Source organism: Poromitra crassiceps (assembly GCF_964638095.1).
Source record: "Poromitra crassiceps genome assembly, chromosome: 14".
NCBI lineage: Eukaryota > Metazoa > Chordata > Actinopteri > Beryciformes > Melamphaidae > Poromitra > Poromitra crassiceps.
The window spans coordinates 43,149,861-43,174,550 of NC_139633.1; the positions used below are offsets into that span (position 1 = coordinate 43,149,861).

Sequence of the window (24,690 nt, forward strand, 5' to 3'; positions counted from 1 at the left end):
ATTAATCAAAATGCTTACCACAAATGGGAGCCGAGAACGAGTGCAGGAGAGCTGACGCAGGTGCCAGGTGTGGAGTGGGAGAGATTAAGGTGCGTAGCCTATTGCTGGAGATTCAAGTTGTGCGCTGTCTGCACTGACACTGTCGCACTTATTACTTTTAGCTACATTGTTTTTTTTATCAAGGCAATGTCCAGAAGATATGGGTTCACGAGTGTCTGCAAATGCAGATAGATAGGCTACAGTAGGACCGTGCACGTTGTCTGTTTCAATAACGAAAGCGTCCTTCCGAGAACTACGTGCCTGTTGAATGCCGACCAATTAAATATTCTTGCTGCAAAATCGGCCTCTTAACACATTGAGTGCCACAGCGCTTCAGTAAAATTGTCTGCAGCCTGTGCCAGATTCACTTCCATTCAGTTGAAAACAGCTATAGAATTTTTTCTATTAGGGCTATATTGACAGGGCTGGACTCTAATGAAACATTGGATACTCCTGCTTCTTCCAAAGAAGAAATTTTGTTTCTAGACAGTTCCATTATGAAATGACAGCCTCTGAAAGAAGAGCACTTTCAAGGGTTTTCTGCTGTGTTTTTTTACTTTTCAAGATAAAGTCACTTTTATGAATACTTTTTGCACTCTAATTTCAAGCACATTCACTGACTCTGGCTAATGTTTTCTGGTGTGGTGACATGGTGTGGTTCTGTGCAGCCTGCGTGCCCCACCCCCCTCTCCCCCCCCCCCCCCCCCTTCTGAGCTGCGGGCTCCTCCCCACACGCACACAGTCTGTTTTCAGCCTCCGTTTTTGCCCGAATCCCAGCGCAACAAGGAAATGGCAAACGGGAGTTACGGGACTGAAGGAAAAGGTTTGGCCGTTCGGCTTCGGGTGCTGCCTTTCTGGCAGGGAATCGTGTGGAGAAACTATATGCAGACAGATAGACAGAAGCAGAAGAGCTCAGTTGTGGGCGCGGATGCAGCCAACTGTCAGCTGCAGACAGAGCAATCTATATGTCTCTGGCTGCAGCATGCATCGGTTTCCCCTTTGATCACGGCTTTCCCTGCTTTCTCCTGCACAAAGTAAAGGATCTGAGGTGGGTGGCGCAGCTCCCGTGTAGATGTTTAAGGTGGCGCCGTGTGATCCCTTGAAGGGATTCATGCTCACTGGCTGGGTACGACCTTAAACAGCAGAATTATGGAATAATATGAATTATGATTTTAGGACGTCCACAGACGTCCTTGGCACTCCTCGTTACTTTTTTTTAGGACGTGCACAGACGTCCTTGGCACTCAATGTGTTAATGACAGCACTGGAATAAAGATAATCGACTATAGAGGCTATAAAGAATAGACTATAGAGAAATAAATGTATTCAAAACGTTTATTTAGGAAACAATTATTTTATAACATCCTTTTTTTAATAGTGGCCGGTAAATATTCGATATGGCCGGAATTCTGGAACGTTACTGGCTGCACTGGCCGTCTGGAAAAATGCCTAGCGGAATCCCTGATATATATATACATACACTAACAGTATATATGGGCATATTGGCCAGCACTGAAGGAGAAGGGGGTCCGGGTCCATACACGAAGATGCGAGTACATTGGGACACCGCATTGCAGATCTATGAGAGTGCAGACGAGGCACCCGAGACCCGAATAAACATCAAGGTGATGGTGACAGCGAGGGTGAACCATGTGCCGACCACAGAGGAGCGACTCAACAAGGTGATTCCATGGAAACGCACCAGCGGGACAGAGGAAGCAGTTCAGCGTGCAAGAGGCTCTCAGGAGAGGAGTTCAGACGAGGAAATCAATAGACGTCAGTAATGAAGAAAAAAGTGTGGGTCAGATAGACTAGATAATGAATGAATCTGATAGAACCAAGTCAAGCGTTGGTTAGAAAGAACGTGAAAATTAAGAAATACTGGGATGATGTATGGGAAGAGTTGAAAAGAATATTGGGATACGAATGACCTAAAACATGGGAGCTGCTTTATCTGGGTAACTTGACTAGAGAAAATGTCCAGCGGGAGGACCGGTATCTGCTCAAAGTCTTGTTAGCAGCATCTAAGAAGGCAATTGCCAGGAAATGGTGTAAAGAAGACCCACCCACTCAGAATCACTGGAGTGTAGTGATGCGCGGGCCAAAGTTATAACCGCGCTGACCGCGGATATCCCGCCCCGCGGGCGGGCGGGATCATAAAAATAAACATTCTGATTAATAGCGGATGGGTTGCGGCGGGTTGAAACGATGTATCATTAACTCATTGAGTGCCAGCCACTTTTGGAGAACGGACGCTCCCAGTGCCAGAGTTTCAGAGCTTTTTTCAGTGATTTCTCGAGGCCCACAGAATATTGTGTGATATTACTATGTAAACACCGAACACGCAAAAAGAACGATGAGACTCTCTTCTATCATCAGCAAAAACAGGTTTATTGATATAATTTTCCGTTCTTTAGTTATCAGCCGGAGAAGATAGCTTGATTTAACCAAAAACAGCCATTTTTTTCTAGAAGCTGAGATAATGAGCCTTTTGTGAAATTAAACATTTTAAGCACATCACTGACTCTGAAGCTAATTTTCTGATGTAGTCACACCTCAAAAATAATTTCCTTCAATAAAACAGTGAAGGCCAGGGAATTTTGTTTGGCAGAATAATATTTTTTAGCTGCAACCAGCAGCGCTGGCCCCTGCGTGTGCTGCGGGTTGCAGCTTCTTGCTGGTCTTGATTTGCTGCTGGTGGGCATCGGATATTCTGGCTTGCGTTTGCCAATCCTGTCCTTCTGTCTGGGTCAGTGTTATGTGCTGCTCTGCGTGCCCCCCCCACCCCCGCCCCTCAACTGCAAACCCCTCCTCCGTAGGAGTGTGTCTGGTGGCTTTCTGCTGCGTTTGCTGTGCACAGTGAAGGGTGCGCTACATCCAGCTTTTTTACAGCGTTCCGCGTGTGTTTGTCACCGGCTCCCATGCTTCCAGTTGAGAATAATAACAACTCCACGGCTGATCATGCGGATGGGCTGTCGCAGCGGACACGGAGGAGCTCAATTGTGGGAGCAGATTGGCTGCTGCAGGCACAGCTAAGGTTATGCTTCATGCATATCGATGCATACGGATGCGATACGATTTCCATTTCCCCAATGACTTCTTCTCTGTTTTTGCCTCGACTTTCTCTAATCTGGAGAGCACTGTCGCCACCTAATGTCTGTAAAATAGGTTATACACATCCAATAGCTACAATATTTGTACAGGAGATAAAGGAGGCTTTGATCCACGTCCCACCGTCAAAAAACGTATTTGACGTCGATCGACGTCCTTGGCACTCTACGTCACTATTTACTTTGACGTCGATCGACGTCCTTGGCACTCAATGAGTTAATGAGGAAAAATGCCAAGAGTCATTCTGAGGGAGTGGAAGTCTCCCTCTACACCTTTTCAGCTGTGGCTGACGGACATGATCTCGGTTATACGTATGGAGAGGCTCCGGTTTTTGAGGACAAATTCTCTTGGGAAGTTCTTGGTTATCTGGGACCCGTTTCTGGCCTATTTGGATGAGGTTAATAGCGATACGTGACTCGCATAACTGACTTCTCATGGACCCTTTGCGTGGGATCCCACGCACATCCCTTGTAGGCACATGGGGACCTTATGTGGCTGGTTAGTGCCAAGCTGTAGTATTGGAATGTGAACTATGTTTGTTTGTTTTTTCTTTCTCTGTCTGAGCCTTTTGTTGTTGTTTCTGTTTTACGTTTTGAAAATTGCAAAAAAAAAAAAAAAAAAAGAAAAGAAAAATAATATGAATTACGTTCTCTAGTCTATGAACGTATTTTAAGCTACATTCCTCGTCAGGCACATTCTTAGTCGCCTATTGTAGATCCCCCAAAGGACCCATTGTAGATCCCCCAAAGGTCCCACCGCCGTAAACGCAACAAGCTCCACTTTTCGTCCATATTCAAGATTCAAGATTCAAGATTTTTATTGTCACTCCGTGGTACAAGTATCACGTGTGAAATTCTTGTGCTGTGGACTCAGTTTACAACATAGTACAAATATAACAGGGCATAGGAGTGCAAAAACAACAAGAGACACAAGAAGCAATAAGGCAGTAGAGTGATAAGACAAGTCAGAGACAGTGGCATATTCACTGCACATAGGTGCACATGTCATGTGCATACTTTAGACGTGCTTATACATTTTAAATTTGACGTATTTGACGTACAGGTGCAAATAGCATATACCTAATTAAACATACAATTAAACATTAGACATACATAATGGTAGCAGCTACAGTACGGTACAGTACAGCTACTACACTATTTGTGTATGTTAAGGAGTCTCGTGGCCTGCGGGAAAAAACTGTCCCTCAAGCGATTTGTGCGTGCTTTTGGGACCCTGTATCTCCTCCCTGAGGGTAACAGGGAGAACAGGCTGTTGTGGGGATGGTTTGTGTCTTTGATGATCTTCAGGGACCTCCTGAGGCACCGCTGGTTATACAGTTCCTGCAGTTCTGGCAACTCACATCCTGTTACGTGCTGTATATATGGTATATATATGGTCAATGATGTCACCCTCAAAAAGGAATCTCCGCTGAAGACGTGTTTGAAGAGAAGACGCGTTCGTATTTTCCCATACAATGAGGCAATCAAGTAAACTAAACTTAAAGCTATAGTGTTAGCCGAGTAAACTACATGAGGGCAAGTGGTGGACTGGACATAATACAGCATGGAAGTTTATTTGGAGTCTTGGACTGCAGCGATCGCACCAACGGCAGCAGAAACCGTAAGTTCGCTCCTTTTAGTGTTTTATAGCGTTTATAGCGTCGGGTGCATGGCGGGCGCGGATCTATAAATAGTATGAAATAATTTGCGCGGATTTATGGCGGGCGGACGGTTCATGCATACACGTGGATTAGGATGGCATAAAAGCTCCCCGCCCCTGCACGCACCAGCGTCTGCTCTCAGCTCTCTTTTAAGGGCTGGGCCTCCGCAACGCCAGCCAATCACGAACTGGCTCCTGACACGTCTATCAAGCACTCGCATATACACACCTGGAACCCACTGACTCAGCCACTCACACAGGCAATCAGGAGGGAAAATGGAACAAATTAGTTACTAAATAACAAACAAATAATGAAAAAAAAAACTAAATTACGACCGCAGTCGTAACATCCCCAAAATACGCAGGTTTAGATGTTGAATATCAAAGAGAGGAAATCTCTGCACAACCGTGTATGTCAGGTGTGTCAGAGTTAGATGTTGAATATAACAAACAGTTTTAGGATCACTAAGTACTTATGTTAGCAAACTAAGCTTGTTCACCAACTTTCAGGGCGATTGTCTCTGAATGTTGCTTTTAGGAGTACGAACAGTCAAATAAGTATATCTTCAAATATTTTCAGATTTCAATGTATGACACATCTGAAAGCTTACAATCTGCACTTTCATAATCTGTAAAAAAAAAAAAAAAAAAGAAGAAAGAAAAGGAAAGACAAATTACCTTGGCCTACTCGTTACCCAAAACACCAGTCCCTGTCACATTGTACAGAGCATAAAACTGGATTACATGAAGATAAGAGATGACATAAAAAGGTGTTGTGCTGCTCAGGTACTACCTGGGGGACCGGCTGCTGGGAGCGGGGAAGCTGTGGCTGGAGGCGGCCGTAGTGGAGCGGATCGGTTCCTGCTTCCCGAGCCGCTTCCCACAGCAGATGCTGAAAAACATGAGTGAGTCCCAAGAGCTGCAGCAAGAGTTCCACCTGTACAGACTACAACAGCTCGACCGGAGCCTGGAGGTACACGCACATGCACACACACACACACACACACACATTCTGTCCTGCAAACTTAGTCCTGAACTGCTGAGCGGGATGTCACAAGCCAGCAGTGTCAGTAGCAGTAGTCATCCTGGTAGCACAGACGGAAAGTAATTAGCTGTTATGCAAACCTAGTTCCTTGTTTCTGAGTTGGTTCCTCTACTCTGGCTACTACAGCTGCCAATGGTGGAGCCTACTGTTGTAACTGTGCATTACTATTGCTACTTATGTTTAGACCCCGACCGATACTGGATTTCTGAGGCCGATGCCGATACCGATATTAGGGAGTAAAAAAATTCCGATATCGATATATCGGCCGATATTCTTATTATATTTACACATTATATTACACAATTGTTTTTGTAATGATCCCTCAAATATCAAACACTGGACAAAGATATGACTTGACATGACTTGAGATATGTAATGTCGGCAGGATATTTTACAGCTTATCAATAAACTTTATTGTCCAAAATGACATCAATGCAATGAAACTGTAAACTTCACTGGGAATGTAATAATTAGAAATAACTAGAAATACAGAAATGCGAATATAACAAATATAAAATATAACTTGAGTTAAGAAAAAAGATCAAATATATACAACATGCTGTCTATAACTTAAAAAATACAAAATAAAAACATATCGACAATATCGGCCAACAGATCGGCCGATACCGATATATCGGTTATCGGCCGATAATATCGGTGGATCGATATATCGGTCGGGCTCTACTTCTGTTTTTACTTTCATTACAGTTGTTAACAGTATTATTGTTATTACTGCCACTACTGTGCTGTACTGTTCTCTCTCTCTCTCTTGAGCCAGTTCTGCTCAACGTTTCTCCCCCATTAAAGGGGTCTGTTTCCTTTCCGCCATCACTAAGTCCATCACTAAGTCCATCACTAAGTCCATCACTAAGTCCATCACTAAGTCCATCACTAAGTCCATCACTAAGTCCTGCTCTTGTTGGGAAATTGTTTCAATTGCCACGTGAGACCTGTGCAGTAAAATAGCCGGTGCATTCCAATTGGGTCTAAAATAAAGAACCTGGTCTCCTACCTGCTCTTTGCTAAGCATCTTGATTCATGATTTGGCGTATACAAAATTACACTCACCAGACCACCCGCCACTCTGGCCAGTAGAGAGTAATCTAAGGGTGAAAGCAACCTTGTAACAAAACACTGTTCTGTATCGTGAGATTACTTCACTGTTTCGTCTCGAGTTGTTTTCATAGTGGTCCGGAGATCATTTAAAATGAGATATTGCATGATGCAGTTTATGACCCGATAAAAATAAAAAAAAACATGTTAATGTAAGTAATTTTAATTTTACGTAAATGTTCTCAGTATACCAGCCATTGGCAGATGGCACCTGTACAGATGCAGAACCAGACAAAACACTCATCCCACATTAATGTGAGCTGATGCAGTTTGTCCCTTGCTTCTCGTCATAGATGATGGAGGAGGAGTGGCCGGAGGGCGAGGATGAGGCGGAGGTCCAGGTCCTGGTTCTGTCCCCTCGCTGCTGGGCCGTCTCCTCGCCTTGTTTCCTGGACCAACCCCAAAAACACTTCCCACCACACCTCACCTCCTACCTCAACGAGTTCAACACCTTCTACACACACAGTCAGTACCCACACACCTCACCTCCTACCTCAACGAGTTCAACACCTTATATACACACAGTCAGTAGTACACACACCTCACCTCCTACCTCAACGAGTTCAACACCTTATATACACACACAGTCAGTACCCACACACCTCACCTCCTACCTCAACGAGTTTAACACCTTATATACACACACAGTCAGTACCCACACACCTCACCTCCTACCTCAACGAGTTCAACACCTTATATACACACAGTCAGTAGTACACACACCTCACCTCCTACCTCAACGAGTTCAACACCTTATATACACACACAGTCAGTACCCACACACCTCACCTCCTACCTCAACGAGTTTAACACCTTATATACACACACAGTCAGTACCCACACACCTCACCTCCTACCTCAACGAGTTTAACACCTTATATACACACAGTCAGTACCCACACACCTCACCTCCTACCTCAACGAGTTTAACACCTTATATACACACAGTTAGTAGTACACACACCTCACCTCCTACCTCAACGAGTTTAACACCTTATATACACACACAGTCAGTACCCACACACCTCACCTCCTACCTCAACGAGTTTAACACCTTATATACACACACAGTTAGTAGTACACACACCTCACCTCCTACCTCAATGAGTTTAACACCTAGACACAGTCAGTACACACAACTCGCCTACCTCCACGAGTTTAACACCTTATATACACACACAGTCAGTAGTACACACACCTCACCTCCTACCTCAATGAGTTTAACACCTAGACACAGTCAGTACACACAACTCGCCTACCTCAACAAGTTTAACACCTACACACAGTCGGTAGTACACACACCTCACCTCCTACCTCAACGAGTTTAACACCTAGACACAGTCAGTACACACAACTCGTCTACCTCAACAAGTTTAACACCTTATATACACACACAGTCAGTACACACACGTCACCTCTTACCTCAACGAGTTTAATACCTTAGAAGACCACCATGGAAATAAGCCTTTGGGCTTTGTGCGAGTTATTTAGGTATGTAATGACTGCAGTGCAGTGTTATGCATTTTTTAATCATCAAATCAATTCATCCCTTCATTCAGGTCAGTGTGCGTACGGCCTGAGTCACTCTCGTCCTCGCCGGCTGCAGTGGACGTGGCTCGGTCACGCTGAGCTGCTGTACAAAGGGTTAACCCTGCATGTGTCCACGCTCCAGATGTTTATACTGCTGCACTTCAACACCTCTGAGGTACACACACACACACACCCTGCATGTGTCCACGCTCCAGATGTTTATACTGCTGCACTTCAACACCTCTGAGGTACACACACACACACCCTGCATGTGTCCACGCTACAGATGTTTATACTGCTGCACTTCAACACCTCTGAGGTACACACACACACACCCTGCATGTGTCCACGCTCCAGATGTTTATACTGCTGCACTTCAACACCTCTGAGGTACACACACACACACCCTGCATGTGTCCACGCTACAGATGTTTATACTGCTGCACTTCAACACCTCTGAGGTACACACACACACACACCCTGCATGTGTCCACGCTACAGATGTTTATACTGCTGCACTTCAACACCTCTGAGGTACACACACACACACACCCTGCATGTGTCCACGCTACAGATGTTTATACTGCTGCACTTCAACACCTCTGAGGTACACACACACACACACACACACACAATATAGAATATTTGCCCTAATCATCAACTGGGTCCTGTAGGAAGGTATTATTGCAGCAACACAGCTGTGTTACAGTGGAGTTTGTAGATGTAGAAAATTGTCACACATGTATCAAAAATATTTGATTCGGTTTGGGAATATAGTTCAGCCCTGCCATCACATGTATGTAAAATCATAAATCTATTACACAGTGGATATTGACTGATGGTTGACTTTAAGAAATCATAATCAGTCGCAATCACAATATCTGTAAGAATGATTCTGGGGGGAAAATGCAATTCGATATTTTCCCCAAATCATTTGTTTCAGCTGGCATGAGCGTGAGTAGATGATGAGAGAATTTTCAGTTTGGGGTGAACTATTGATTTAACACGAGTCTGACAGCAGAAAGCTGGCCAGGATCAAATTCACTATAATATGATTTTGTCTATTCTGTTTTACTAGTTTAAAGTCCCTGGAAACCAAATTCAGACATTTGTTTTTAATTAGATAAACATAATACTTAATAATACATTAGATAAATATAATACATAATAATAAACATTACACATGTTAGAAATGAGTTGCTGAAAACATGTGGAAAGTCTTAGCACCATCTAGTGCTGAATTGTGGAGTTAGACCGTTTTTCTCAGGATTTTTTGGGCAGGCCCAGAGAGGTCTCTCGATGACATCATGGAGAGACTTAGCATGGCCCCTCTCTGAATACCATAAAGACTGAAGTGCCTCAGAATGTATCACGTTGAGCAGCACTCGAGGGCGGAGGGTCACTGGGGGCACTGTAGCAGACAAGCCCCCACAGTTTCACAGCAGAGAATTAAACCTCATTTTATATCATTTGCAGCATTTTTAATTGTTGAAATTTGGTTAATAACACATTTTTCTTTGGTGTGACAAACTCAAAACACATTTATCTTTCATTTCCAGGGGCTTTAATATCAAACATCAGTCAGTGAGGCGAGGGGAAACAAACATCCTGAAAGGTGTGTGTGTGTGTGTGTGTGTGTGTGTGTGTGTGTGGTGTAACAGGAAGTGGAGGTGGCGTCTCTCGCCCAGGAGGCCTCTCTCTCTCCCGCAGTCCTGGCTGATGCTCTGTTACCGCTCACCGCTGAGGGAGGACTGCTGACCAGCAGCCAGGGTCCGCACACACACACACACACACACAGAGACACACAGACCTCACTGTCTCTAATGTTGACTATGTAAAATGTAGAATGTTAAACTGGGGGGGGGGGGGCAAACAATATTACAACAAACTAAAACAGTATTTCCTATCAAATAGGCTCTCTTCTGCTGAATTGTCAATCTTATCAATTATCATAAAGCACACACTTAATTAAGTAAAGCATGGTTAAATTGCACAAATGTTAAATTCATAAAATGAATGTGCATCACACAGAGCTGTCACGACAGGGGCAGGGCTACTAGTTTTATCATTAACAATAACATCAAGGCTCATGTCTAGGGGATAACTAGCACCAGTAACATCTAACAAACAGCTGTCATCTACGTCTCTCGAACAGCTCAGTCTGGTGGTGCGCGAGTGCTCCGTGATGGTATTCCCTCAGGCGTTCATTTAGGGCGTACATTTGACGAGGACAGAAAGGAAACCTAACAAACAGAGGCTGCGCTACTCTTAACAGACTGCCAGACATGCCGGTGTAACTGGGCACCGCCATCTTGTCAAGGGGGAAGAGAGAGGGAGCTGATGAGCCTACGGAAGCATATTCTAGACATGCTCCCCTCACAGAGAGCTAGCATCCACTCCTTTGATAGACAGCCATAAATATGAATCATATACTGTATGAGCCGCACTGTAACAGAGGCCAAAACTGATATTAGAGCAGTGTTAATTTTGTCGAGGAAAACTACGGCGAAAAATGTTCGTAGACTACCTACAGTATTTTCACTGATGAAAACTAGACGTTAACTACCGGTAAATAGAAGTTCTGATGACAAAAACTATGTGGAACGCTACACTACCCGAACACCCAGTTTCCATGATTATTTAAACTAATCTAGGTTTCCATGATTATTTAAACTAATCTGTTTCCATGATTATTTAAACTAATCTAGGTTTCCATGATTATTTAAACTAATCTGTTTCCATGATTATTGAATCTAATCTAGGTTTCCATGATTATTTAAACTAATCTAGGTTTCCATGATTATTTAAACTAATATGTTTCCATGATTATTTAATCTAATCTAGGTTTCCATGATTATTTAAACTAATCTAGGTTTCCATGATTATTTAAACTAATCTGTTTCCATGATTATTTAAACTAATCTGTTTCCATGATTATTTAAACTAATCTGTTTCCATGATTATTTAAACTAATCTGTTTCCATGATTATTTAAACTGATCTATGGTTCCATCATTATTTAAATGTTTTTCCCTGACATCTGACTGCCAGGCATGTGTACTGATGGTCTCTGTGCGTGTGTGTCTCAGGTGTGCTGCGGCTGAACCCGCACACAGCGTTGCGTAGCGCGGACCCGGGCGTGGCGTCCTGCTCGCTACTGCCCAGGCAGACCTACCTGAAGGTGGACGAGGATGCGGCGCACATGCTGGAGAGGAAGCGGAACTACATCTACTGCCTCATCGTCCACATCATGAAGGAGGAGAAGGAGCTGCACATCGACCACCTGGTCTTTAAGGTGCCAGCTCATACAGGGGCATGGAGTCCACTTGTTGTGGTGTGGCTGTAGAGTCTGAGAACGTTACTGAATGGATCTGTAGTAACGTTCTCGGTCAAACTCAATAGTGTGATAAGGTGGATTTGTTTCCAAATGTTGCTTACTGTGAATGTGAGACAGTCACTGTCTTTAGCCATAGTCTCTCCTATGGCTCATTTCCACCACATATAACCACACAGTACAGCTCCACTCGATCTGGTCTTACTCGGCTCTACTTGATATAGACTCTGTTTCCATAGCAAGTTTACTTGCCTCCGCCCACACCTGGTCGTCATAGCGACCGCATATCTGCCCTCCGCCCATAGCCGAAGTAGGCTATAAGTATAACGTTAAAATTAAATCAATACATGGAACTTTTAAACTGATTATGAAATACTGGTGCCTCTAAATGACCTACAGTGTACATGGGCAAATGTGACAATTGGCCAGGAGAATGGATATCACTTTGTTGTTACTCAAACTCACATGCATGCACTGCGCGGGGACGGGAGAGGCGCTACGAGGAGAACCCCAGCGGGCTTCGCCTGCGGCCTAGCGGAGCCAACTACAAAGGGCTTCCCGAGGAGCGGACTTTTTCTCTCTCAAAACAATTGAAAACCACCGCATGTTAAAACTGAGCAAGGAGATCGATTTTATTTCACCAGCGCCGAAGGCAGCAACACAAAAGACTGATGGAAATAACATAACAGAAGAGAAGGTAAGCTAACTAAACTGGTATCCAGCATTGACAGTACCGTAATTTCCGCACTATAAGGCGCGCCTGAGTATAAGCCGCAGCAGCAAAATTGCCTGTTTGTTACATATATAAGCCGCACCGGACTATAAGCCGCGGGTGTTTTGATGTTTAATTACCATATGTAAGGGTTCGTGCACAGAGGGGATTGTCGGGAAAGAGATGGCTGTTTGGGGAAGCTCCCATTTATTAACATTTCAACAAAACAAGCATATCCCGCTGGGGATCTTTTCTTTTGGCATTGTGAGACGCTTAAAAATCACCATCGGCGGGAGCTTTACTCCAGATGCTGTGCAGCCAAGAACACAAGTGAAATTCGTTCTCTCGTGACCTGTGGTTCTCAACGTGATGGACGATTCACCTTTCTTGTTAACAGTCCTAGTGAGAGGCAGGTCGAACGTCAAAGGCACTTCATCCATATTTATGATCTGCTCCGGTCCGATGGAATATTCCTTGATCTTTCTTTGTGTGAATTCGCCGAAGTTTGTAATTTTCTCCTGGTAGTCGGGAGGGAGTTGCTGACACACAGTCGTCCGCGCCCTGACGGACAGTCCCTTTCGTCTCATAAATCTGAAACACCAGGATGGTCCACCTCTAAAATGTTCAATTTTCATTTCGGTGGCGACTGTTTTGGCCTTCAGTCGGATCTGAACGGTGGACACACCTCGGCCGTCTGCTCTCTGTGTCAACACCCTGATGCCAAGGTTACGTGCTGCTGCTCGATTTCCTTCTTTCCTTCTTCTTCTCGCCACCATCGTCGTAACACAGCCAGTTCTCCATCTTTTGAAGCATGATGTTAGATTACAACGAGCTAGTTGTGTGGCTTAGCCTTCCAAAATGTTGCCGTTAGTTTTTTAGAATGTAATACATAGAATTGGGAATGTTACATTCAATTTCATTCAGACTGTCTTTCAGGCTCAATCGCTGCCATTTTCCCCCCCGGAGCGAGGGAGGAGGGAGGGTGTTTTACTGTAGTGGCTGAGAGAGCGTAGTGGCACAGTGCTCCAATCAGGTCGCGAGGCACATTTTTTGCAACATCATCCAATCAGGGTCTCGCTCTCGTAATGTCTGTCTTGCTCTCGTTCTGCCTCATACCAACATCCATAGATTTTGGAGGTCGTTAGCTGATAAAATCCATAGATAAGCCGCACCGTTATATAAGCCGCAGGGCCAAAAAACAGGGAAAAAGCCACGGCTTATAGTCCGAAATTTACGGTAGATGCCTACAGTAAACACGATTCTGCCTGACCAATCAGTCGTCTGCAGTGTTTTCACGTCACCGTATGGTACCGGGTCCACAGCCCTAGAACCTCAACAGAGCAGGGACCAAAAGCAGCACGACTCAACCCGGGCTGTCCACGTTTTTGATCGGTGGAATGAGACAAAAAAGCGAGACGAGCTGTGCAGGGCCGCGGTGGAAATGGGCCACTACAAAACACGCGTTCCATGTTATGACAGTGATAAACCGACATGGCCCCCGCGGTAATAGAATGGGACCCAAACAGGACCTGATTGACCTTAATAAAACATGGACCCGAACCCGTACAGATCCTGCGTCGGGTCTCAGGTTTTGGGTACACCTGTGAAGACCTCTACCTGAAGTATCTGAACAAATCACTGACACTCTCTCTGGTGTCTTTCATCTCTCTCTGGACTCTATCTGGTCTCTTTCTGGTGTCTCTTTCTGGTCTCATCTTTCTGGTCTGTCTCTGGTCTCTTTCTGGTCTGTCTCTGGTCTCTTTCTGGTCTCTTTCTGGTCTCTCATGTCTCTGGTCTCTCTCTGATCTCTGTCAGGTCCTGGACTCGTGTCAGAAGCAGGAGGCGTCTGGCTCTCGGTGCTCGGTGAGCTTCTGCTGCAGCACCAGTGACGTGCTCTCCTGCATCATGACCGTCATCAGCAAAGGCTATGTCCGCCGCAACGAGGAGCAGCCGCACATCGTGGAGTTCCTCCCCGAGGACCCGCCCACGCCGAGCAAGGGACAGGCGCACTTCAGCTTCAGCCAGACAGAGGGCGCCGAGGAGGCCGGCAACAACCATGCTGACATCAGGTGCGATCGCCACGGTCAGGGACCAGCCGGCTGTATGTCGGAGGAAGTTTGAGATTCTGATTCACCGAAAAACACAACGAACTCTGATAAATAAATAAAAAAGTCATATATTGTACATCTGCTTTTTTTTGAGTGCCAAAGTCACGTCCTCTTCCAGGTTCAGCATCTATAACAAGGGATTCCCTCTGCATTCATTTTTCCATCTACCTTTCGTAAAATGCTTAAAAATCGTTTTACTTGGTCAAACCAAGCGATTCAGCTATATTTACAATCAAGGGAGACCATAGAACATTTCACTCCGACCAAACCTTAAAAAAAATTACAGATAAAAAGAAAATCAACAGTTTTTAAGATTTGGTCCAAGTGGAATGTTCTATAGTCTCTCTTGATTCTGAATAACTGAATCGCTTGGTTTCACAAGTAATTTTTTTTATAAGGATTTTACGAAAGGTCTGTGGAAAAATGAATGGTGAATGAAATCCCTTTACTTTGTGCGTATGTCTAACCCTGAAGAGGGGGTGACTTTGCCACTCTATTCGCAAATTGTTTTTCTTTTTTGTGGTAATTCACTTTTTATTGCTTTTCAAAAACAAACGGAAACATCACACAGCACAGACAAACAGAACAGATAATAACTAAGAAAAGGAAAACAGGGAAAGAATATATAGGGTAAGCATTTTTGTTATATATATATATATATATATATATATATATATATATATATATATATATATATATATTGTTTAAAGAAAAGTGATTTTGTTCAATTAACCGCAGCCTCTGAGATTTGCGATTTCACTCTTTTTCTGATTAATTGGTTTTATTTGCTTCGTTTAGTTTGCAATTCAAATGTTTCATTTTCTATCATAAGAAAATAAAGATGTTCTGAACTTTGAACCATGCTTTTTGTTTTATTATTAATAGAAGATTGGGTAATTCATTACCTCCTGTAACGTCTTATCATTTTATTAAAAGCTGCCAAAGGCTTTAAATTAGGAATCAGCGGATTGTTTTTCTGTCACTGACAAACATATTGGTAGTATAGAAGTAATAATAATTGTTATTTGTTAACCACTTTCCTCAACAAATAAATAATTGCAATGGTAATATAATGATAATCTCTACAGCACCTAACTGAAAGAGTTTGCACACAGTGCTTTACAGGAACAATAGCACACACTGGGTTTTTCAGAAGTAGATACACTGTACATATTTTAATAACGAAAAAAGAAGCTGTATCATTTTTAACTTCAAGACCACATGAACCCAAGTGGCGCGAGGGTCGGTGACATATCGGACTGAAAACAGATATTGCCTCGCCCTGAGATGAAAGAGAGTTGAGAGGCGGGCCTTAGAGTCGATGATTTGATTTGACAGTTCTGTGCACTGGCATTGGCCAATCCGCAAGAGTGCTGCCTGTCGGCTTGGAGCGTCAACTAGCCACGGTAAATACAATATTCCTAGAATGCGAGTTTAACAAACCTATTTGTCCTATGCATTCTACATCAAATGAAGACATTCCCGTTTCTTTATTTTGTATGTTACATACTTATTGGCCAAGTTATTAGTTAGTTTGTGGGCTAGAAATTCTGCCAGGTTACAGGCGCCATCTTGCCTGCAGAATTTTCTCCTCGAAATGAAGATTGATTGACAGCTGCTATGTCGTGATATGATTGGTTGAAATGGGGTAGACATTTTATTGTACTACGTTACGTCACCATACTGTAGATTACAGTTATGAATTAAACCCTGAAAAATTTACTTTTGATGTGAAACTGTGGAAAAACTAAAGAAATTCGATTTTTGTGAATTTTTCCCCATACATTATTAAATAGGTGCACTAAATACCCAGGTATGTGAACAAAAAAACAAAAACATTTTTGGGTTCCGCTCATCTTTAATAATACTAACTGTATAGCACCTATCACAACAGTTACAAATTGCTTCACATGAAATAATTTAAAATATATTTACCTAGTCACTTTAATCAAATATTTCAGCATTTATTTTATAACGATAAATATTTGTGCATTTATTAATATGTACAGTACTACAAATAAGAAAAATATTAGTTCAGTAACTTATATGTGACAGGCCAAGGTCATTTTTTTATTTTTTACACATTCTGAAAGTGCAGATTGTAAACTTTCAAATGATTCGTCATATATTTAAATCTGAAAATAGTTTAAGAAGATTTGCTTATTTGAATGTTGGTAGCCTACTCTTAAAGGCAACATTCAGAGAAAATCACCATGAAAGTTGGTGAACAAGCTTGGTTTGCCCTGAACAAGCTTAGTTTGCTAACAAATTATAAGTATTTAGTCATCCTAAAACTTATTAGTTATATTGAGTGCATTCTTCAACATCTAACATCTTATGTTGTATTTTGTATTTTGTGTGTGTTGTAAGCCCATGTCAAAAGCACTGTCAAAAGTGCATGACAAAATGAATAAAACAATCTAAACTTGCATAATTTGGAAAAAAAAGTATTCATTCATTAATTTATTCGTTCATTTTCAAAAAAACAACAAAAACATTTTTTTAAGAAAAAGTGAATGAAGAAGAGCTGCAGTGATTATGTAAAGTGTCGATCTTATAACTTGTGTGTTTGTGCGTGCGTGCAGCCTGGTGGCGGCCCCACAGCGGTTGGAGGATGGCGTTCTGGAGGCGGTGCTCTTCTCGATGGGTCGCACCATGACACAGGAGGAGGTCCGTCAGCTGATGCAGAGTACCGTGCAGCAGGTCTGACAAACATCATGCTAGGGTCCTTCTCATGGCCCATAGAGGTGGGCGATATGGTCCTAAAATAATATCACCATATTTCAGGGTATTTCTGCGGTAACGATATTCTTGGCGATATGACAGAATACTGAAAAATATTTATTATTAATTTCCAGGGGCGGCTCAAAGTGTAGGGCTGCAGTTCTACCAAGAATTGACCTATCGCTAAGCCACTCCCCGAACGCAGATGAGCCAATCACAGCGCGTGCAGCTCTACAATACACTCGGACATTCTCAGCTTAGAGTTCCATAGAGAAGCACTAGATAACGCAAGTTTCTTCTGGTTTTATACATTTATAAGTTGAAAAAATGGTCAAACGATGTGCATGGGGGGTAAATGCAACATTACGAGGTATCCTGGGAGGCCAGGCAATTGATAATATTAAACTAGTAAACATAGATCCACTCACATCCACAATGCTACTGTTTTGGAGTTAAATCTGCAATCGTGGTGACAGCGAGATGATGAGTATTCTCCCTCATTTGGCTTCCATGATCCAAAAGCTATCATGAAATCATCATGGTATTCAGAAAGTACCAGTAAATGCTGAATTATGCGAGTTTCCAGTCATTACGTTATGCGCACGTTATGCGCATGAGTTGGTGACGAGATAGAGAGGGGAGGCTGGCCAGCGAGACTAGTGAAGAGGCGCATTGATTGATGTGATTATAACATCGCCAGACACCAGTCAAACCCTAAAACGAGGGAATTAATATCGTTCTCCAAATAAATGTGAGGTAGTCTAAAGAGAAAAGATTCAGTTAAAAGCTGTAAGCTATGCCTCTGCTGATCTGCTACTGCTACACCACCACCCCATGTGTGCATGCCGTTGTCTCGCTACAGTTATGAAAAACACTATTTAACGTTTCTTGATTATACAGAGGTACATGAAATAGATTACCAGGTGCCACTCTTCAATTCGGCATATAGGCAATATAATCCACGGAGAGGTTACTCTTAATAAAGAAAAAACATTGCATGGATGCATAACTGGGACGTATCTTCAGTGATGTACCCTGGGGTCATAGGATGTTTCGGGTCTCGCAACATCATACACCCTCCCCCAGGTGACCCAGCCGGGGCTGGCCAAGCCCCAACTTACGTCCCAGTAGCTACCCACGGTCAGCCCTCCAGGAAGGGTCGAAGGTGGTCACGCGGTCAGGGCCACTCAATCCGCTGCTCCGGAACTACTCTGCCGGGACCGGGGGCAGGATAGGGCTCTGGTACGTAGAGGGACCGGGCTCTGTGGGTTGCCACCCGGCCGGGCTCCTCCTTCGTCTCACCAGGTCTAGGACCTGTGCGCTGCACCAGACTCCCCCGCTCCAAACATCTCATTCCGAGGTGATGGAATCTTAGTGGACACCATGCAGTACCAGTACTTGGTGGCACTGCAGTCTCCACTTGCGGCTTGAATGGCCCTCCTAAAAGGCCTCTCGTGGGTTGTTGGGCTTCCTCCTCACGGAAGACGCAGGCTGGGGAGCTAACCCATACTGCTACCCTCTAAGTGAATGTCAATTCTGGATGCGAGCCGCCTGCTGTCTTCCTCCGTTAAAACGTTTGATTAAACATTCGCTAAAGCTGTTTCCAGGCATACACGTATCGCATTTCTTTTTATCGATAGCTTTACATGTTGTACATTGCCCTCCATGGCATAGTGAAGTACTTTCTGATGGCTTCTAGACGATATCAGGCCTCAAAAAGTTGTGAAGAGCGTCTTGGGATATAACTTTGACAGTGACGGCTGCCATTATTCTACTCAGCCTGCCCTGTGTTTGTCCGAGTGAGCACGAGGGGCGGGGCTTAGCGATAGGTCAATTGCACCACCTTCGCCAGCTAGGGAAATGCATTGATTAGGCTATAAATAGTACATTTAATGTAGTCGGTTATTTTGGTTAATGATTGGTTCATATTTGTCATTTGTCGGTCAGGGGGAAAAAAACATTTTCGCCATCCCTAATTGTGGTTGTTTTGATTCATCAAAACATTCAAAATCCTTACTTCTGTACTGTACAGTCAATCTAGTGACATCTAGCAGCGCCGTAGTTGGCAAAATAAAAAATTCTAGCAAATCTAGGTACATTTCAGACTTGAAAGCAGTGTCCTGTCCTGTCTTGTCTTCTGAGGTGAAATCCAAATGTACTAGCCATATGGTCAAATGTTTCATCTCCTCTTTAATATGTAGGCCTCGTCATGTATTCATGCAATAATCCTGTAGGCAACAACAATGCTACCTAAATGTGATACACCAATCTATTCAGACTATAATTAAAGAATGTGTAATCTTTTCCCATCTGTGGTCCTGGCAGGTGTCTGGCACTCTGAGTCTGGACCTGGACTGGGCGGAGCACCTGTTGGTGCACTGTAAGTGGAACGTGGACCAGCTGCTGCTGCGCTACACGGACCAGCCCGATGACCTCATCATGGCCGCCGGCCTAAAGAGCTACACGGACCAGCCCGATGACCTCATCACAGACCAGCCCGATAACCACATCATGGCCACCGCCTTGAAGACCCCGCCCCCGAGCCCCACCTCCGCCTGCCCCGTTTGCCTGGGGCCCCGCCCCCCCGCTGAGCCCGAGGCCACGCCCACTCTCTGCTGTATGCACTACTGCTGCCGGGTGAGGCATGCACACACACACACTATGAAGGCTGATTTATGGTAGGGCATTCGACACCTTTGATAAGTGTCTCTCGACAGAATCTACGGAAGCGTGTTGCATTCACTTGAGAATTTTTTTTTTCCCTTGACACCTATCGCATAGCGGTGAGACAGAAGGGTAGATCTTGTGCAACCTGGACTTGGAATAATGTAGACGGTGAGTAACTTTAAATTGGATCAGCTGGTGTCTGCTGGTAATCGAGCAAAGTTGGACCAGACAGACTCCTGTCCCATATAATTTCAGACAAATCAACACCAAGTTCCTCCTGCCACACCTCTCTAATCCTCTCAGTGAGGGGGGCTTAACAAAACATTAAAAAAAAAACATGATCATTCATTTTAGAGGACTTCAAAGTCACGAATCTTGGAGTGAACATAATTTAAGACTTGTAAGTATTCCTTGGGTCCTTCCGCATCCACTGGCCACGCCCATTTCCGTCTGACTAGATTTTCCGCCATTTTGAATTTTGTCCATAACCGTTTGTTTGCGATCTCTCCTTCAAATTTTGTCCAATCCTCACCAAACTAAGACACATCATGGGTGGACTGTCCTGCACAAAACTGATTTTGCGGTTTTTGGAAAGACGACTTCCAAATTTCTGTGGGTGGGGCCTATTTCACAAAAATCGCACAAAAATAACTCCCGAACACATCATCTTCTACTCACATAGGTCCACCCATAATTACTTAGTCCACCCTAGCAACCATCTACAAACGCCCTAGCGACCAGCCGGAAACACCCTAGCAACCAGTTTACTACACCCTTTAACCACCTAGAGACGTCCTAGTTACACAATGCCGATTGGGGCTGCATGGGCAGTGGCGTTGCGAGGACAGCAAGCACAATTCAATTTTCGTTAGGAAATTTAGCATAAATATTCTCGTTTTTTGTTAAAATTGTTAAAGCCCCAATCAGTAAGATTTTTGACATTTTTTACTGTAATATAAGAGCTTTTTAGTCATAGGACATGGTAGATTGACTTGTAATAGGGAGACTCTCGCATTTATTTATCCCACACCGCCCTCCATTGGCCAGCCCTGGGACTAAGCAGTTTGTCTGCCACGTCCCGTGGCAATAAAAAAAAAAAGATGTGCGCATGCGCTCTACAGTGGCAGCGTTGTATTCCTGAAAACCAGGAAGTAACTCGATTCGGATTTGCTACGAAAATGATGTTTCACGGAACTATGGATTATTATTTCATCACGTGGTGAGTACCCGATGTCACAACATGTACATAGAGCTTTCTGCGCTGTATTTTGTTGACTTTGAACTAAGGCGATATCGTTATCGATACTATTGCACCCAGAGGGCGCAGTTTCCCCAATAGCAAAACTTGGAAAACTTGCTGAATGGGCCTTTAAATAGCTACATTCTAACAGCCATCACTGTTATAGTGTGCTTTGGTCTGTAATGTGGGTGGGTCTCCCAGTCCCTCCGCTCTGCAGTAAACAAAATAAGTTTGTGGAATCCTCTCTCCTGATTGGATAAAAGTGGGATGGGATCCCAGAAAATGTAAATAAATTCTGTATACTGCAGAGCGGAGGACCCATTTTACTGACCAAACACTCTATATCAGTGATGGCTGTCATAAAGTAGAGCTATTTAACACTTTATTTATTTATTATTATTTTTTTAACACCACTTGCAGCACCTTTAACGGTGTGTTTTACATTGTGTGTGAGGATTTGTATTATAATCTGTATGTTATATGTTGTGTTGTATGTTACTGTATGTTGTATGTTATAATATACTATCGTGTATATTGGTAAATGGTAAATGGACTGCATTTACAGTATATAGCGCTTTTATCCAAAGCACTTTACAATGTGCCTACATTCACCCATTCACACACACATTCATACACCGATGGCGGCATGCTACCATGCAGTGTGCTGACATGACCCACTGTATCTCCTGAGCCACAGCCACCCCATGTATATTCTTACATATTAGTTTCTAAGTGTGTGTGTGTGTGTGTGTGTGTGTGTGTGTGTGTGTGTGTGTGTGTGTGTGTGTGTGTGTGCATGTGCGTGCGTGTGCGTGCGTGCAGTCGTGCTGGCAGGAGTACCTCACAGCGCGCATCGAGCAGAACCTGGTGATGAACTGCAACTGTCCAATCACAGACTGCCGAGCCCAGCCCACCTCCCAGTTCTTCCTCAGCATCCTCACCGACAAGGACACCATCGCCAAGGTAACGCAGCATCACAGGGAGTCGGCACCCTTCCTGACAAGCTTGCATGTCACATGGATGTTAGCAACCTATGCCTTTTAGGTGGTCTGGTTTCATATGACACCAGTATCTTCACTCTAGCTTTCAAATCGAGCCTCTGGAAGACCGTAATGTTGCCCGCGAGGAGTCGAAAATTGGCCCATGGGACTTTGGACATGCCTGCCTGGTGTAGGGCCAAGTAGACCTCTGTCTCATGTCTGTTGAAAATAAGCTCAGATTTTACACTTACCGACGACAACCAATGTTTACATCTTTGCCCTAGTTGTTTAAACAGGTTTTTCCCAGTATAGATGGAAGCACTTCAGGTTGCCTCCTAGCCTCGTCTTGTAGCCTGCCTCAGTGGCAGTAAGCCTAAAGTTTATTAACCAGAATTAATTCAGACCCTATTTTGAGAAGTTCTTAAGTAGGGAAATGTAAGAAATTCATAACAAATGACTGTTACGGTTATTGCCCTTAAGAGCCTTCTTAAGAACTTTCTAAAATGTCATTTCTCATATGTAATTTCTTAAGATCTATCTTAAGAACACATTCATGTGAATCTGGCCGCTGTTAAACTGGAGAGTCCTCCTGTTGTGTTGTTCTAACTCTAACCTCACGTGGTGCACCTCTGGGCTGTGATCAGATCCTCTGTAACTCTCTCTCTCGGTCTTCCTCTCTGTCTCTCGGTGTCTCTCTCTCCCTCCCTTTGTCTCTCTCTCTCTGTCTCTCTGTCTCTCTCTCTCTCAGTATGAGAGTGCCTTGTTGCGGGGCTATGTGGAGTGCTGTTCTAACCTGACGTGGTGCACCAACCCTCTGGGCTGTGACCAGATCCTGTGTAAGGAGAACATGGGCAGCATGGGCACCTGCTCCAAGTGCTGCTGGTCCTCCTGCTTCAGCTGCAACTTCCCTGAGGTCAGAGCTCCTCAAACCCCCACACGCCCCTCGCCTCCTTAGCCCAGGGCTGAGTGCCCTCATAGCCCTGGGCTAAGTGCCAGGGCTAAGTGGTTCTATGAAGGCACTCAGCCCTGGGCTATGAAGGCACTCAGCCCTGGGCTATGAAGGCACTCAGCCCTGGGCTATGAAGGCACTCAGTCCTGGGCTATGAAGGCACTTAAGCCTAATTTATACTTATTGGAAAGTGTCGCTCAACACATGGTCGCCACAAAAAAGAAAGTGTCGCTCATGTTGCTGCATTTATGGTTCAGTGAACAAACTCCTAGGCTCAACGGTCATGTGCCACTTGAACGCTATAGAGAACTTGTGCAGAGTCAGACAGCCAAGAGAGGGAATGCTGTATGCTGGTTTGTTTATGTCTAGCCTGACATCGCCAGACCAATTACCAACTGTCAAAGCAAATTAAACATGAGCTCACAGACTCGTCAGGTTCCCAGGCAGTAATAAGATCTGGACAGTGAAACCACGTCGGACATAAACAGGCAGATTGCAACATAATGGAAACGGTTAACAAACTACCGTGCTGTCCCTGCAAGAACTCACCTCCTCTCTCTCTGGGAAGTTGGTCACGGTGTTCTTTGTGATTTTCACAAAATCATACATCCAGGACAGGCTGATTTAAAAATAGCGGGGACACGTTTTCATATTAATTTCAATACAGCGAAAACCAAAACAAGGAAGTCAACTGCATGTGCTCTTCTATCTAGCCAATCACACTTGCACGACAGTATAGCCGTTTTCCCACATGCGCTTTGTACCGCTAAATGACCGGAACGTGGTCTAATGCCTTCATGTGGGAAAGTTGTCGTGCCGGTATAAGCGCGACCCCGTCTTCGCGGACATTTCACCAGTTTCGAGCCAGTCAGCGGCGGCGACTGTTTCAAAACTGTTGACAGACCAAGTATAAAATGGGCTTCACGCTCTCCCGCTGCGTAGGGCGCAGCAGTCGGCTTGACAAGGCGGAGGTGAGTCGTTTCCTGAGTAAAGGCGAATGTGTGATACGGTTGTCTAAATTTTTTTCTTTTCTTAATTGGTGTGTGAAGTCCTTGACTCAAACTTGTAAAACTCGCCCAATAATAACTAAGTGCATAAACAATCTTATCGAGGTGAGTGAGCGCTACATCGTATTGAGAAAGGTGCGTAAACTGCATCTACGTGCGTTTAGCCACCACTTCAGCCCTGAATGTTCACTATCGATTATCGCAGAATCGCTGTATCGTGATTAGAGCTGCAACTATCGATTCTTTTAGTAATCGAGTATTCTACCGAATAATCCATCGATTAATCGAGTACCGTAAATTCCGGACTATAAGACGCACCGGTGTATAAGCCGCGGGACCAAAATTGACTATTTTTTTCTTCTATAAGCCGCACCGGTCTATAAGCCGCGGGTGTTTTGATGTTTAATTACCATATGAAAGGGTTCGTGCACAGAGAGGAATGTCGGGAAAGCGATGGCTGTTTGGGGAAGCTC

At 44.1% G+C, this 24,690-nt stretch overlaps 1 protein-coding gene across 3 annotated transcripts in view; it reads left to right on the forward strand.

Moving 5' to 3' along the window:
- cul9 (cullin 9) overlaps positions 1-24,690 on the forward strand; it is a 162,890-nt gene that overhangs the window by 115,097 nt on the left and 23,103 nt on the right. For all 3 annotated transcript variants that reach the window (XM_083650545.1, XM_083650546.1, XM_083650547.1), the window contains 10 exons: positions 5,596-5,782; positions 7,261-7,432; positions 8,527-8,672; positions 10,159-10,267; positions 11,586-11,791; positions 14,358-14,611; positions 17,236-17,353; positions 19,700-20,011; positions 22,104-22,244; positions 23,010-23,174. In XM_083650545.1, coding sequence (XP_083506671.1) covers positions 5,596-5,782; positions 7,261-7,432; positions 8,527-8,672; positions 10,159-10,267; positions 11,586-11,791; positions 14,358-14,611; positions 17,236-17,353; positions 19,700-20,011; positions 22,104-22,244; positions 23,010-23,174 — 1,810 coding nt within the window. The remainder of the gene's footprint in view (positions 1-5,595; positions 5,783-7,260; positions 7,433-8,526; positions 8,673-10,158; positions 10,268-11,585; positions 11,792-14,357; positions 14,612-17,235; positions 17,354-19,699; positions 20,012-22,103; positions 22,245-23,009; positions 23,175-24,690) is intronic.